This window comes from Labeo rohita, chromosome 25, assembly GCF_022985175.1.
Source record: "Labeo rohita strain BAU-BD-2019 chromosome 25, IGBB_LRoh.1.0, whole genome shotgun sequence".
In the NCBI taxonomy this organism is placed as follows: Eukaryota; Metazoa; Chordata; class Actinopteri; order Cypriniformes; family Cyprinidae; genus Labeo; species Labeo rohita.
The window spans coordinates 19,793,414-19,808,851 of record NC_066893.1 but is presented as its reverse complement, the minus strand read 5'-3'; the positions used below and the strand labels follow the sequence as shown (position 1 = coordinate 19,808,851).

At 37.5% G+C, this 15,438-nt stretch overlaps 1 protein-coding gene across 9 annotated transcripts in view; it reads left to right on the top strand.

The window, feature by feature from the left end:
• The window catches only part of akap13 (A-kinase anchoring protein 13), a 129,677-nt gene that overhangs the window by 14,161 nt on the left and 100,078 nt on the right, over window positions 1-15,438 (top strand). For 8 of the 9 annotated variants that reach the window (XM_051100407.1, XM_051100405.1, XM_051100402.1 and 5 more), the window contains exons 1-2: window positions 10,983-11,035; window positions 12,473-12,516. In XM_051100407.1, coding sequence (XP_050956364.1) covers window positions 11,017-11,035; window positions 12,473-12,516 — 63 coding nt within the window. In that variant the 5' untranslated portion in view covers window positions 10,983-11,016. Of the gene's footprint in view, window positions 1-10,982; window positions 11,036-12,472; window positions 12,517-15,438 lie in introns of those variants that run through there. The other variant, XM_051100404.1, reaches the window with a different exon arrangement.

The following is a 15,438-nucleotide window of genomic DNA, read 5'->3' as shown; positions in this document are numbered from 1 at the left end:
AATTCTAAAATGTTATATAATATATTACATAATATTCATCTAAGGGGCCATTACATAAAATTGCATATTTTTTTTTATTTACCAAAAGAAAAAAAAAATTGTCAGTGCTATTTAGTTTAATTTTAACAAATTGTAGTTTAAATTTTTAATTTTGTAGCCACACTTTTTTAAAAAAAATGTATTAAAAATAAAAAAAAAACAGTGCCAATTTTAACTCTCCTTTCTTTCTTGAAATAGCAACGAGGCATTTCTGTATTTTTAGAAGTCGTGTCTGGTTCAAAGTAATGTAAATCCATCTACTTAAAGCTGTATTTTTGTGCTTGTTTGTTAATACTGACCACCATGAGCTTGGTAAACATCGACATCAAACCCTTAAGCAGTTGCTTTCTTGGCATGGAGTGTGCTCTGTTGCGGTGTGTGTTCTGCAAAGACTAAATATCCTCTTAAATAGGGGTTAGAGTTACTTTAGCTTCACCACCACAAGTATTTGTAATGGTAGATACAAGGCTTCTCACTATGGGAACGCTTTATTATAAAACATTATGGTGCTTTTTTCATGATTCCTCTGGAGCGAAGATCTTATTGGAAAAGGTAAAGGTTACATAAACCATGCTTCTTTCAATACGCAAGTCAGATGGTTAGTTCATGCTCTTTTTTTCTTATTTTCTGTGGGTTGTGTCTTTCTCTGAATGGAGAAAAGCTTGACTTGTTTGAACTACAAAGCCTATCCAAATTTCCCAAGGGGATGTTCCACAGGGAGAGCAACACATGCTACATCCTGTTCATGTCACAGGGGCAAGAGGGCCCTCTCAACCCCCTCAACCCTTCAACACAAATGCGGTACAACTCTGGCATCTTCCACAGGCCTTGAGAGTGACGCCCCTGCCATTTCGGCAGGCTCCCGCAAATTAACGCAAGGCCCTGTTGTGCGGATTGTTCATGCATTCCTCCAGCATGACTCTGGCATGCATATTTAAACTGCTAGCTCTCCGTGCCTGTTGTAGCCATTCAAATTAAAACCCTTGGCTATGTTCGGAATGAAGTGCTAGGCTTACTGGATGCCGAGCATCCTATATTGAATACAGGCCAGTACTTTTTAAAATGCCATTTGAAATTGAATTTCATTCAAAAGAACACTTCTTTGTAAGTTTTATATATATCACTGAAGACAAGTAAACAGTTAGGAATTAAATAAGAATAGGAAACTAATTGCAAGCAATAGGACAAAAAAATACAGTATTACAAAAAATAAGAAATGCTGCTGTCAAACGATGAATCGCGATGAATCGCATGCAAAATAACAGTCTGAGTTTGCCTAATATATATGTGTGTACTGTGTGAAATTATCTATATATAAACACAAACACATATATGTATATATTTAAGTATATGTATTTGTTATATATTTTTATAATTTATATTATATATAACTAAAATATTTTAATTTAATTTGTGTGCGTGTATCTATATATACATAATTACATACAGTACACACACTATTAGGCATATTAGGCAAACTCAAACTTTTTTTGTATGCGATTAATCACGATTAATCGTTTGACAGCCCTACTACTTACGTTGTATAAAGTAACCATATGTATAAAAACAATGCAAATTAAATGTATATTTCTTGTTAAAGTTGCAAAGGTGATTTAGTTATGATAAGATCAGTTCAAATTTTTCTCTTTTTTGTTGTTTGATTAACATGAAAGATAGACAGCAGGAATTTTAGTCTGCTGTCACTTTAAGAGCTGCTTTGATCCAGTATACTGTTACATGTTTTTTTTGTTTTGTTTTGTTTTTCTCAGCTGTTTGCTTTCACTTAAGACTTAAATTACTGTGTTTACAAGGGTACTTGCAAAGACAGGCATTTTGACACATAAAAATATGTGTATTTAACAGTTCGAGGGCCTATAAAGCGGCAAAAATAACTTCCGTCTTTACTTGCGCACGCCTCTCTGACAGCGCTCAGAAAATGTCTCTCAGACATAGCGTGCATATAGCGAAATGAGTTATCTTTCACAACTGATTGTGTTTTAACGACTTAATCACTTGTTTTTAAACCGCAATGCTTAAAAAAAGTGTGCTAATGATGCCGTGGTGTATCTGCGATAGAGACGATACTGGTTGACAAATTTCTACAAGTGCATTGCATAGTGAATTTTTTTTTAGATGTGCACTGTAAGCAAAATGTCCAAATGGGTAGTTGACACATAGGCAGTAAAAAATGCTTATTTTGTAAAAGAACAATTTTTGAAGAAGAAATTAGTATATTTATGTACTGATTCCTAACTTTGTCAATTCTTTCATTATTTATTTTTTTTATTTTTATTTTTTTACATTTTTACTGAAATGTATCATAAATTTGTCCTATGGTGTGACATCTTAATAATATATAAGTAAATTAAGAAAAATAACCTCTTGATAATATATAAGTAGCAAGAGAGAGATTTATCTTCATTGTTAGACACTTATTTTTATATAGTGTTATTTATTTAATATGGAACTATACTTAACATTTTTTTTCCCCCATTGACTTGTTGGACAATTTCAAGATAAACTTTGACAACAAAACAAACTTTGCTGTCATCTGTTTAAAACTGCTGAAAATTATACAATTTTAAGACGAGAGATACTTATATCTCCCTATTATAATACTCAATTGTTTTTTTGTTTTTTTTTGAGATATTATGAGAGAAACAAATCTGTGGTTCTTTTATGTGTGTCACACCATAGGACATTACGTCACACTAAAGGACATAAATGCTTCTTAAAGAGACTTTATCCTCTGGTGTGACATCTTTGTCCTGTGGTGTGACAGTACGGGTGTCACACCGGAGGACATTATCTGTCAGGACGTTTTAGCCTTTTGTGTCAAAGCAAGACACATTGCATAATTGTCCATGATTATGTAGTTTAGCATACAGTTTTTCATTTAAAAAAAAATATGATTTAGGGGTGTCACACCAAAGGACAACAAAACGCAACACTTTTGTAGTGGTTCCAAAAAAGTTAAATATTTGAACAATTCTGAGACAAATTTTCCATGTGCATATGTCATGGGCTTGACAGGGGGCTTCAGTAACATGATCATGAATGTGGATCTTCAACTAATGAAAGTCTTCTCTGAAGTTAGCAGATTTAAAATCAGGATATGGCGTCAGACCAGAGGACATGGTTTTCAGAGACAAAAAGTTTCTACAATTTCAGAAATATATGGATGAAGAAAATAATTGGAATTTACTAAAATAGCCACTTGTACAATTATGCCAGAGGTATTTATTAACATTTTTATGCTTTTAATATAATTTATTGAACCATGCTTGACAAGTCATACCATAGGACAATTTTGACATTTGAATCAAATCAAATAACACTGCAGCTTTTATAACAACAGGCCCATGTAGGGCAAAGAAATGTTTAATGATTTACTGCATTTTAAATAACGACAATATTAATTCTATTCATTTTTATCTTGTGGGACAGTAAAAATGCCATGTCACGTCAACAACCCAAATGTATTTGGTCATCAAGGGTTTTTTTGCATGAGAATGAACCAAAACCAGTACTATGCACATGCAGGATTCTTGGAGGGCCACCTTCCAGCTAAGTTTAGCTCTGACTTTAATTAAACACACCTGAACCAGCTAATCAAGGTGTTCAGGATTACTAGAAACATCCAGGCAGGTGTGTTTGAGCTAAACTCTGCAGGAGGGTTGCCCTTCGGGAGCAGGATTGGACACCCCTGCCATATAGTACAGGTGGAATGGTAGGGTAGTGTTCCTATTCTCAACATGTGTTTCAGTGGCTCCTTTAGGGGGAAAATAAAGTTGAAGGAAACGGAAATAACCCAATATTTGCCCTGTGTTTCACACTTTAGGCGTTGATATTACCTAGACGTGATGAATGAGACGCTGGCTAAATCGCCTTATCCTGTAATCCTATTGAAACCTCTCACTTGTTTCCAGACGTCTATGCTTATCATAGCACAGATAAACCAGGAAGAACCTTTTGTTGTGTCTGTCTATATGCTATTTCCTTCTTGTCTTTTGTGACCGAATCATTCAGGAAGTGAATGTGTTTAAGCTGTATTGATTTCCTGTGCCACTCTGGATAATATTTAGTTAAGCATTCTAGACTTATATTCTAAACACTGCTTGACATTCCATAACAAATGTGTAAACCTATTATTTTCAGGGATATTGATTGAATTCTGCAGCTGAATACAGTGTTTTAGTTGGACTTTTGAAAGCCTATAGCTATGAGGTGAAGGAGACACAGGATTCTGAGAGGCCGGCCTGTGTTGACTCAGACTAAACAAACAGGTGTCTGGCCCTGGCTGCCGGGTGAGGCCAACTTGGCTCCTACTGGGCCCTGACTGAGGAAATTTAATTTCTCATGCCCCTTAGAGCATACAAGGACAAACCAGAGGTGAACAAGTTCTGATATTCAAGTTTATGTTCGTTCATATGAAATTTGGGGTGTGAGACAGACTCAGGGAGCCAAACTGAGTTATACACTTGCTTTGTATAGAAATGCGCTAACTGTGTGGTTTTTCAATGTTTTGTCAATGTGAGGGCATTTGTTAAAAGGAGGAGGCATGTTGTCTTGGAAAATTATTTCATATGCTTTATATAAGTAGTCTTTTTGAACTTCACTCATGTGATGCTGCCATCAGGGTTGGGGCCATTCATGAATTGAATTGAGAATGAATGGTAAATTCCAATTCACTTCCTGGAATGGAATTGGAATTGGAATTGCATGCAGCTGACAGGAAATGGAATTGGAATTGAATTGGAATGTCAGGAAACAGAATTTAAATCAAATAAATTCCACTAAATTCCACTTGAGATATTTAGGCCTGAGAGATGCAATCTTAGCGATGACAATTTTCAGGAAATGATGATAATTCGATGCAATAAAAAGTGAATGAAATACATGAATGAACATGACTCATTTTTTTGTGAGTTGAGACATATGTTATGTGGTAATCATATATTGAATGTATAGTACATCCAGAAACTTATCACCACTGTCATTCAATTATTAATTCATAATGTACAGTTCTCATTTTTATTTACTTGCATTTGATCAACTCTATTTCATACATTACTTGGTATTTGTAAAGCATCATAAATAAAGTTCAAATCTATGTCTCTAAATGCAATCACAAATAAATGCTCAGAAACAGCAATAAATGGAATTCAGTGGAATTTCCCTGAATTAAATTCCACTTCCTGTAATTCCAATTCAATTCCAACTCTGTTTCCTGTAATTGTTGTTGAATTCCAATTCCAATTCCATTTCCTTCTTTGAATTGGAATTGTTGAGTTCATTCCTGAATTGACCCCAACCCTGGCTGCCATTATTCAAATTATTCAAACATGTGATTGTTGACTTTGGTTTGTTTGATCAGGCCTTTTTTCATATAATCACATGGACCTGTTCTCATCCCCCCACCATGACATTGCTCTATTGCAGTCAAAGCAGTGACTCAGATCATTGCCCCCCTCTTGGCTTGAACTCGATGACCCTTTGTTTGGGAATGCTGTCGTTTCCTCCATGTCGACAAACGACAAAACCACATTTTCACCGCTGCTCATAAAACAAATGCCGACCATGATTTCAGCCTAGAATGACTGTGGTCTCTAAGCCGATGAACCTCGTGCTTCCCCCTCAGCATTCCCACTCAAATGTACATAATTCGTGCACCAGTCTTGTCTACTCTAAACTGTATTTGAGCTAGCTTTAACAGAGCAGTGTTTCCTCCTCTCCTTTGGGAGCACTCTAATCCAAAAATACAAGATGTAATTATGATGTTTACAGAAATATAGCTTGCGTAACTAGAGATGTTTGTTTTTTGTATTGAGATATATGAGCAAGAAGAGTCACCCATGTCTGTACCTCCATTCTGGTACTGTGAAGATGTTTAGGAGCCGTTGTGTGTAGGAGAGGTCTTGATCAATGGGACTGGGTCTTGGACTCACAGCACTGGGTCTGGACCCTGCATTGTTTATCTTCAAGTTATTGGGTTTCATATGCACCCTTGATCTTGAAGTTACTAAGAAATCCAATAATTTGAAGGATAAACAGTGTTACCCTTCAGACATACACATTTCAAGACAAGCATAATTCCTCCTAACAGTCAAACAGGTTCTGGTTTGGTCCACTGCCTAATTGTTGACTCAAGCTTTGGACCCAGAGTGGGAATCAAGATCCAGGCTGAGAGTACCAAACCCTCTAAACAGCAAGTTAAGACCCTTAGTAATATTTTCTAAGGGGTTTCATAACCTAGGGTTTCTCCAAGATCATTATTTGCAGTTTAACACAGATCTAAATCACAAGATCCAGACCCAGAGCTGTGAGTCCAATAACCAGTCTTCCATTTTAATGAATTTAAATAGAGAAAATACTTTATTTATTGCAGAATTTTTTTGAGACACCAAAGAACTTTGCACAATGGCTGAATGTCAATTTCCTGTGGTCTTGTTGAGACTCTAAGCCAGGGGTGTCTAATCCTGCTCCTAGAGGACCAATCTCCTGCAGATTTTTGGAGCTCCAACCAGCTTGAACTTTTTTGCTTGGAAGTTTCTAGTGAGGACTGAAGACCTTGATTAGCTGGTTCAGGTGTTTAATAGGGGTTGGAGCTAAACTGCAGGACAGTGGCCCTCCAGGAACAGGTTTGGGCCCCCTGTTCAAAGCCAAGAACTAAGCCCATACAAATGCCACATTAGGAGCTTTCGCATCAGAGGAACCTTTTCATAGCTCCTAGAACTATTGAAGTACCTGCTTTTTTGCGTTATCGCTCCGCAGGAACTAGGAATGTATCTAGTTCTAGGAACTCTGTTTAGGGGGGAACTAAATTAGCTCCTACTTCAGAGCAGAGTAGGGTCTAAAACAGTTCTATAGGAACTACCAGTGACGTAAGTGTACGCTGATTGGCCAAATGCATACAAACACCGGCTACCCAGAATTTTTAAAAATGAACATGGAAAACAGCAATAATAACGGCATTTAGCTACCTGTTGCCTGCAGCTATATGTTCTTTTCTCGACCTCGATGTTACGTAACACTGAAAGTTGTCATAGATTTAATCAGATTTTCATGCTCTTTTAATCGTGTAAATTGTGTTTACACATTCGATCTCTGTTATCACAAAACCCAGGACACAACAAAAGCAGCTCCGTTCACTGCGTCCTCCACTCATCGATTGTTGACATTGGAAAATACCACAAATAAAGACGTTGATATCGCCCACTTCAGAGTTCGACTTTAGATGGCCCAAGAGAGAAATTGGTTCGTTTGGAACCACTCTGCTGGCTAGTTCCTATAACTAAGTTCTTAGAACTATGTGGTGCAAAAGCCCCTATCAGGAACTCTGAAGCAGCTGACAGTGACGTCTTTATTCGTGACATTTACAAATGTCAACAACCAATAAATGGGGGACACCGTGATCGAAGCTGCTTTTGTTGTGTGTCATGGGTTTCGTGATAACAGAGATGGAATGTAAAAGCACAATTTGCGATTTGAAAGCACAAGAAGTTGGGGCGAAATCGAAGTGTCGAAATCTTGTATGACAACTTGCAGTGTTACATATATTTCATTGAGGCTGAGAAAAGAACACGGCAGACAACAGGTAAATGCCGTTATCACTGTTTTCCATGTTCGTGGAGTAAATATGTTTACATAGCTTTTTAAAAATTCCAGGTAGCCGGTGTTTCGTATGCGCTTAGCCAATTAGCATACACTTACGTCATTTATAGTTCCTATAGAATTGTTTTAGACATTACTCTAAAGTGGGAGCTAATTTAGTTCCCCCAAACAGAGTTCCTAAAACTAAACTGTTACTAGTTCCTGCGCTGCAAAAACGTCAAAAAGTGAGTCCTTTTGACAATAGTTCTGGGAACTATTGAAAAGTTTCTCCAGTGTGAAAGCCCCTATTGATGTAGTTTTAGGAGGACTCAAGACCACAAGATAAAGACTTCAGCTTTGCTTTGGATGCACTGAGCTGGTGTCATGTCCAGATCCCATTCTTCCACTCTCTTCTTGTGGTTTTCTACTGTAGTGATCAATAGATATTGGATTTGGCTAAAACTTTGCTTGGTTTTGGTATCTACCTGCTGATTTTTCCCTACTTTGTAAATTTTGATAGTTGTGTTGTAAGGTAAATGAACACCTTAGATCATCTTTTTATATACTTATTTTGTAAATGTAGTGTTTTTAAGCTTGTGTGCATCTATTGTGCTAGATATAGTGAGTGGGCTTAGCTCGAGAGGATGAAACCAGTGGTTATAATTAGAACCAGCTGATTATCCCTGTACCCCATCCTGTTGAGCTTTAACAGTAGCCCTTTTATTCAGCTAAAAGAACAAGAGAACTCGCCTGAAGAGGCTATGACCCCTCTCATAATGTCCAGCCCTGTCCCCACCCTGCCGCCCACCCCTGACTTGCTGTCAATATGTTGTCCTTGTTTTAGATTCCTACTTCCTGTCTGTTACCGCCTGTCTCGCATGTGTAGGATAGTGGGGCTTTTGTGGGGGTTTATGGGTTCTCAAAAAGCCCAAATGTGGTGCTTGAGTTTCAGCGGTGCCAGAACGCAGGCCAAGGCACACAGACTACGGCCCTCTCTCTAGCCTCTAGACATGAATCTGTTGAGGGTAACCACTGGCTTGCTGACTTTGCAGTGTGCTGGCTGAGTAGGTCCATCCAGGAGGCCTCATATCAAAGCTAAGTTCAGGTTTTATGCATGCCCGACCACGTCAATCTTTGTAACAGCATGCCTCCTCCATGACTGCCATGTTCTCTGATCTGTCTGGTTGACGCTTAGCCAGGTTCTCAGCATCCACATTGCCGTCTGGCTTAGGATGGGTCATCACCTCTCTCCCCACCGTAGATCTAGCTGATTAGTTGAGATTTGGAAGTGGATCAGCTGGCTAAATGGTTGGTGTTGGATTTGGGGCAGGGGTACTTGGTGAATCAGCATGAGTGGAAAAAGCAGCAGGTGGGTTGTCTGATCTCTTCCTGCAGACTAGGGAGGGGAAAGGCATTCTGGGATTTCTGCCGGCACAGAAGCCGTAGAGGGGTTCAAGTAAAGTAGCCCGGCATGGTTTTAGCAGAATAGAAGAGATTAGTCAGTTGTCCAGTTTATAACACCTAAGTTCTGTTTTAAAACCTAGTGAGCCAACTCACTGTCAATTGTGTGTACACGGAGTTAACACTCACTTGTGTGTAACACTTGTATACTCTTCTCATTAATTGCAGAAGATGGTTGACTAATACTCAGTTGATACCAGGTGTTAGCATGTTGCTAAGCTAATGGCTCTTATCCAAGCATAACAGCAGAGAATACACGAACATTATGTGGGATTTCAATCAATTCTGAAGTCAGAAGTTAGCATGTTGCTAAGCTAATACAATACAAGTAATATTAACTAGAGCTAAAAAACACTGAGCAATTTTGGTTTAGTTTTAGTTTGATGAAACTGTTTTTGCTACAGTGTTCGTACAAGGTGTTTAAAGTGCCTGAAGTACTTGAATTGGACTTTGAAATTTTAAGGCCTTGAAAACCCTTAAAAATAACAATATTTACTTGAAAAGTGCTTGAATTATTGCAAGACAATGTATCTATGAAATAAGTGTTTAATTTTTTCATTAAGCACATACATATTTTCACGTAAAATTCACACAATTTAAAAAACATTATAACTTTTTTCCCTTATTTCAGTTAATGTCAGAAAACTAGCAGACTAAGTCAGTAGTAATACTGACAATGTTGTAAACATGGCTGAAGATTCGAGGAGGAATAGATGAACCGAAACAAATAAGTGAATAATTTGTTCTGGAACCGCTCTGATTGATTCAAACTCTTTACTTTGTTCATTCATTTCAAACGATTCTTTAGCAAAAACAGATCAAATTAAAAGAGACCTTTATTTTTGAATTTCCCCATTGCTTGTAATGATTTTAAAAAACACATAGTGATGGATGAAACAGCTTTTTGAAACTCTGAATCAATTACACCATTGCGTCGCAAACTGATTCCGTATTTCCGTGGGACTTCGAAGCGGGTTCGCAAATCAATCGACTTAGATCGGGACATTCGATACACATATCACGTAACATTTGATTTAAATCGGAACTTTGCATGTCACAAATTACAAATCATTTAATTTAGATCTGAATGAGTTTGTGAATCATTTGATGAATTTAATGAGTCAAATCAAATGATTTGCAATATGTCCCAATCTAAACCTAATGATTCGTGATACGCAAAGTTCTGATATTAGTCAAATGATTTGTGATCTGTGCTCCGAGTCCTGATCTGAAATGATGGTTCTCGAATCATTGTTCAGATTGGGACTTCAGAGTGTGAATCGTGAATTGTGAATCTTTTGCTTTAGATTGGGACTTCAGAGTGCATATGGTGAATCATTTGTTTCAGATCAGGATGTCGGAGTGATTAAAGTAGAAAACCATTAAGGCAGTACAATTATAAAAACAATATTTATTAAGAAAATACTATAGTAAAAGTGTAGTGTATTTTGTAATACTTTAGTAGTGATACTTTGCATGTGCTTCACTTAATTTTTGCCATTTTTATTGGTATTTATACATTTCTTTTTTAGAATTTGAGAGATAATACATTTTTTGATAAGTGAGATCTTTGATTGAAGTCCTTGAAAATTAAAAAAGTAGTACTTGAAAAGTCCTGGAATTTCATTTTACGCTCTGTACGAACTCTGTTGGTAATTCTCAGTGGCGGTGTCTGCCATGTTGGATATACAGTTTTGCTGAGATTATTGCAATCCATTCTGAGATTGCCTCATCAATTAAAGATGCATAAGATGCTGTTATGTTGTAATCTTTAAAGCTTCCTCAAAAATACTACTCTTATTCTGTTAGTGGGTTTAAGCCAGGTTTCTGCTTTTTAAAGAGAACTGAAATTCTGTGTGCTGTTCCAAAACCTAGTGAGGTTACAGAGAAGGTATTTTAAAGCAGCATAGCCGCGTTCCCAACATGAAAGCTGTTCTACGAGGTAATGTCATTTTATTTACGTGTTAGACAGCATGTATCCTTCACAAAGAATGTAGTCTCATAATGCATTGTGATAAGCTAAGCAAAAAGTAAAAATATTTCGTTCAATACTAAAATGTTGCAATGTGTAAAATGTTGCAATTTTTCTTTGTGTGACAGGAATTTTTATGCGAACCGTACCGCTTTGTTACTTTTTAGCAACATATTAACATCAAACTCCATTGAAATCTATTGCAGTTTAACATTAAAAGGTTAGAAGGAAGAGAACTTTAGTCACGAGCGTGTTAGGTAGTGTGTGCGTGCAAATGTCCGTGTGTTGGGAGTGTGTGTATGTGTTGTTTGTGAGTGACCACATAAGGAGTGAGGCCTCAGATAACCACAAGGACCTCCTAAAGGCTAATACCTCACCCAGGGCAGATAACGGAACAATAGCTGGGGGCGGTTTATCATCTTTAGTGAACAGAAGGCATGGGTGGTGTTAACACTCCAATGTCACTTGCTTCCCAGCCCTCTGTGTTAGGGGCTGCTCCTAGCCATCACATTAAAATTTAAGTCTTGCCGTTTTTTTTTTTTGGTGTCAACTGAGATTTGGGTGTTGTCTGAATGTCTGTGATATAGTGGTTGAGTTTGCTGTGTGTTGTGGGTTAAGGGTTGTGGTTTTGCCTCTTATGCCTGGGTGAAGCGTTACACCCTCTTGCAGCTTGCAGGTGGGCAATGTGCTTTGCGGCCAGCCGCAAGATTCCACCAAGTGACATATTTGTTGGCATCAGAACCTCTACTTCTACTAGAGTAAGTCTGTGTGGAGGAAAAATGGATGGAATGAGAAAAAAAAAAACCCTCTCTGATTTTCCAAGAGAAAATGATGACATCCTGTGCTGTGCAAAACCTTTTTGATTTGTCATTTTTAACCCATTCAAAATTATACTGTTAATCGTTGATCTTTCTTGCAATTGCAGTATATTCTCATCTGTTATTCAGCTAAATATCCAAACCTTTTGTGACATTCAAATCCTCACAAATCCACAACATTGTGCAGCATACCACAAAAATCTGATTGTTTTAATTTGCTAAGCATTAAAGACACATGTACGTGCTCAGTGAACACCTTAGGCTATCTCTATTGTTCAGTCCTGGAAACAGATGAAAATAATGGATTTCCTGTTATTCATTAGCTGAAGTTAAAATTTTACTGAAGGTTTGTAATGGAAGAACCCAGAAGGGGGTGACCATTATGAATATAGGCAAGCTAATGTGCTCCTAATAGTTATTAGGGTCACAGTTTTGTCTGTTAAAAGCCCCAGCTGATCTGCGTCGTGTGGCCTGATGTTCAGACGCTAGTTTGTACTTGTACATCAAAATAAGAGTGAGCATAATTGAACATCCTGCATTTTCAGAAACGTCATGTTTGTAACTCTCTCACTTTCTTTCTTTTCCGCAGTGGCCAGTGCCATGAAACTGAATCCACAGCAAGCCCCATTATATGTAAGTATTGCATCATGTTTTTATGTTTTTGTTTCATTCAGTTAGCATGCTAAACCCTCTTTGAGAGGTTGCGTCTCTAATTTGATCTAAAAAAAGATGTATATGAAGTAGGGCTGGAAAGATAAATTGATGGATTGCGATTCGTGGATCTATTCTATTTTCCAAATTTTTCAGATTTTCCGAATGCATCTGAATGTGAAAATTGTTTTCATCTGCTGTTAAAAACTATGTTCAGAATCGATTCGACAGAATTGCGATGCATTCGGAAAATCTCAGAATCGATGCATCTCAAATCGAGAAATGATTCTGCATCGATTCATTTTCCCAGCCCTAATATGAAGTAGTCAACCTTGGTTGTCAAAGGATTAGTTAAAAAAAACTATATTAGAGCACCATTTGCTGTTAAAAACTAAGCTCGGAATCGATTCCAGACAGAATTGTGATGCATTCAGGAAAATCTCAGAATCAATTCACAATTATTATTATTATTAGGGGCCAAGCACCAGAGGTGCGGTGGCACCTATTGTATCCGTTGGCGTTATTATTATTCCGCTTCTTCTTCTTCTTCTTCTTCTTCTTCTTCTTCCGTCTTCCCAAGCACCAGAGGTGCGGTGGCAAGTCTATGGCAGCCCATAGAACCAGCCCATAGAACCGGAAAAAGTTGTATAATTTTGCACACTGATAGAGGACAGTCCCAACATTAACCATAGCAAGTTTGGAGTCTCTAACTCAAACTCTCTAGCGCCACCACTTGTCCAAACTTTCAAAAGATTTATGCTAATAACGTTTGAACCGTAAGTCACACAACAAAAATTCTTTTTTCCTCTGATTCCTTGGCTTATGCCGAGTTGAATGGACACCAAAATTCAAAAATCGTAAGGTTTAGTTTTTTTCTATAAATTCTCAATTGTTCGTAAAACCTACTTTTTCGAACTCGTCCTAGGCCGTTGCACCGATTGTCACAAAAATTGATCCAGATCATCTTCAGACCACGCTGGCAAAAAGTTATGGAATTCAAGTCGATTCGTCCAGCCGTTCACGAATAACACTCGAAAGAATTCTACGAAAAGCTAGCAAAAATCAATGTGAGGCTATATCTCCGTAATAGTTTGTCATATTGACACCAAACTTGGTGTGTGTTATAACAAGCATGACCTGAGCCTACCTGCAGTGTTTCGGTGCAGTGCCCCCTAGTGGTCAGGAGATACGAAAAATGGCTATTTTTCTTTATAACGTCTGAATGATTTGTCTAAAAATCACAAAACTGGTCTCTTTAGATTCGGTGTGTCATACCGAGTCGAACCATATCCAATTTTCCCATGTCAGCCATTTTGGGTGTCGGCCATTTTGAATTTAGCTTTAAAATGCTGTATCTTGAGAATGGATTAGCGTATCGTTTCGACATTAATTACAAAAATGTTCGGCACCATGCCCTGAATGTACATAAAAATTTTGGGGCCAGCGCCACCTTGTGGTCAAAAGTTATAACGAAATTTCAAAAAATGCTAATAACTTTTGCGTACATTAGCCTATTGAAATGAAACAGATTTTGATAGATTCCTTCGGTCATGCTGAGAACACCGATACCAATTTTGCCAATTTTGGCTGAACTTCCTGTCCGCCATTTTGATTCATGTTGAAAACCTACTTTTTCGAACTCCTCCTAGACCGTTAGTCCGATTTTCACCAAATTTGACTCAGATCATCTTCAGACTATGGTGGCAAAAAGTTATGGATTTCGTGTCAATATACGAAACCGTTTTCGTTTAGCGCATCAACGAATTTACTGGAAAGATGCCAAATTGCATCCGAGTCTGTATCTCTGCAAAGCTTTGACATATTGACACCAAATTTTATATGTGCTATTGTCACCACACTCTGACCAAGCCACATCAATTTGGTAACAGTGCCACCTATGGGTCAGAAGTAATACGCCATTCACTAAACATTAATAATGAAATTTACAAAAATGCTAATAACTTCTGTTTACATTAGCCTATTGGAATGAAACTGATGCCAATAGATTCCTTGGGTCAAGTCGAGAACATTGATACCCATTATGCCGAAATTGGCCAAACTTCCTGTCCGCCATTTTGATTAATGTACAAAACCTACTTTTTCGAACTCCTCCCAGACTGTTAGTCCGATCTTCACCAAATTTGACTCAGATCATCTTCAGATTATGCTGGCAAAAAGTTATGAATTTCGGGTCGATATACGAAACCGTTTTCGTTTAGCGCATCAACAAATTTGCTGGAAAGATGCCAAACTACATCTGAGGCTGTATCTCTGCAAAGCTTTGACATAATGACGGCAAACTTTGTGTGTGTCATTGTCATTTCACACAGAACACGTCACATCAATTTGAAAACAGCACCACCTGTTGGTCAAAAGTGATAAGCCATTAAATTTTATTACGATTGGTTGTATTTATGATTTTTCAGCCATTTCAACTGATATTATCCTAAAATGGCTTAAGTTACTCACTGTTGTAGTCAGTCTGCTGCTACTTGCCGTGCTTAACTCCTCATTCTGCCTCTTTTGTGCTTGGCCCCGCAATTGCTGCTTGCAGCTATATTTATTATTATTATTTTTTTATTATTATTTTTATTATTTTATGATGTAATCTACCTTGGCTGTCAAAGGATTAGTTGACCATCCTGGATCGATTCTGAGATTTTCCGAATTTTTCCAATTTTCCAAATACATCCGAATCCGAATAATCAGTTAAAAACTATATTAGAGCACTGTTTGCTGTTAAAAACTAAGTTTGGAATCGATTCCAGACAATTGTGATGCATTCGGAAAATCTCAGAATTGATGCAGAATCCATTTCTTGATTTGCGATGCATCAGTTTATTTTCCCAACCCTAACATGAAGTAGTCAACCTTGGTTGTCAAAGGATTAGTTGACAATCCTGG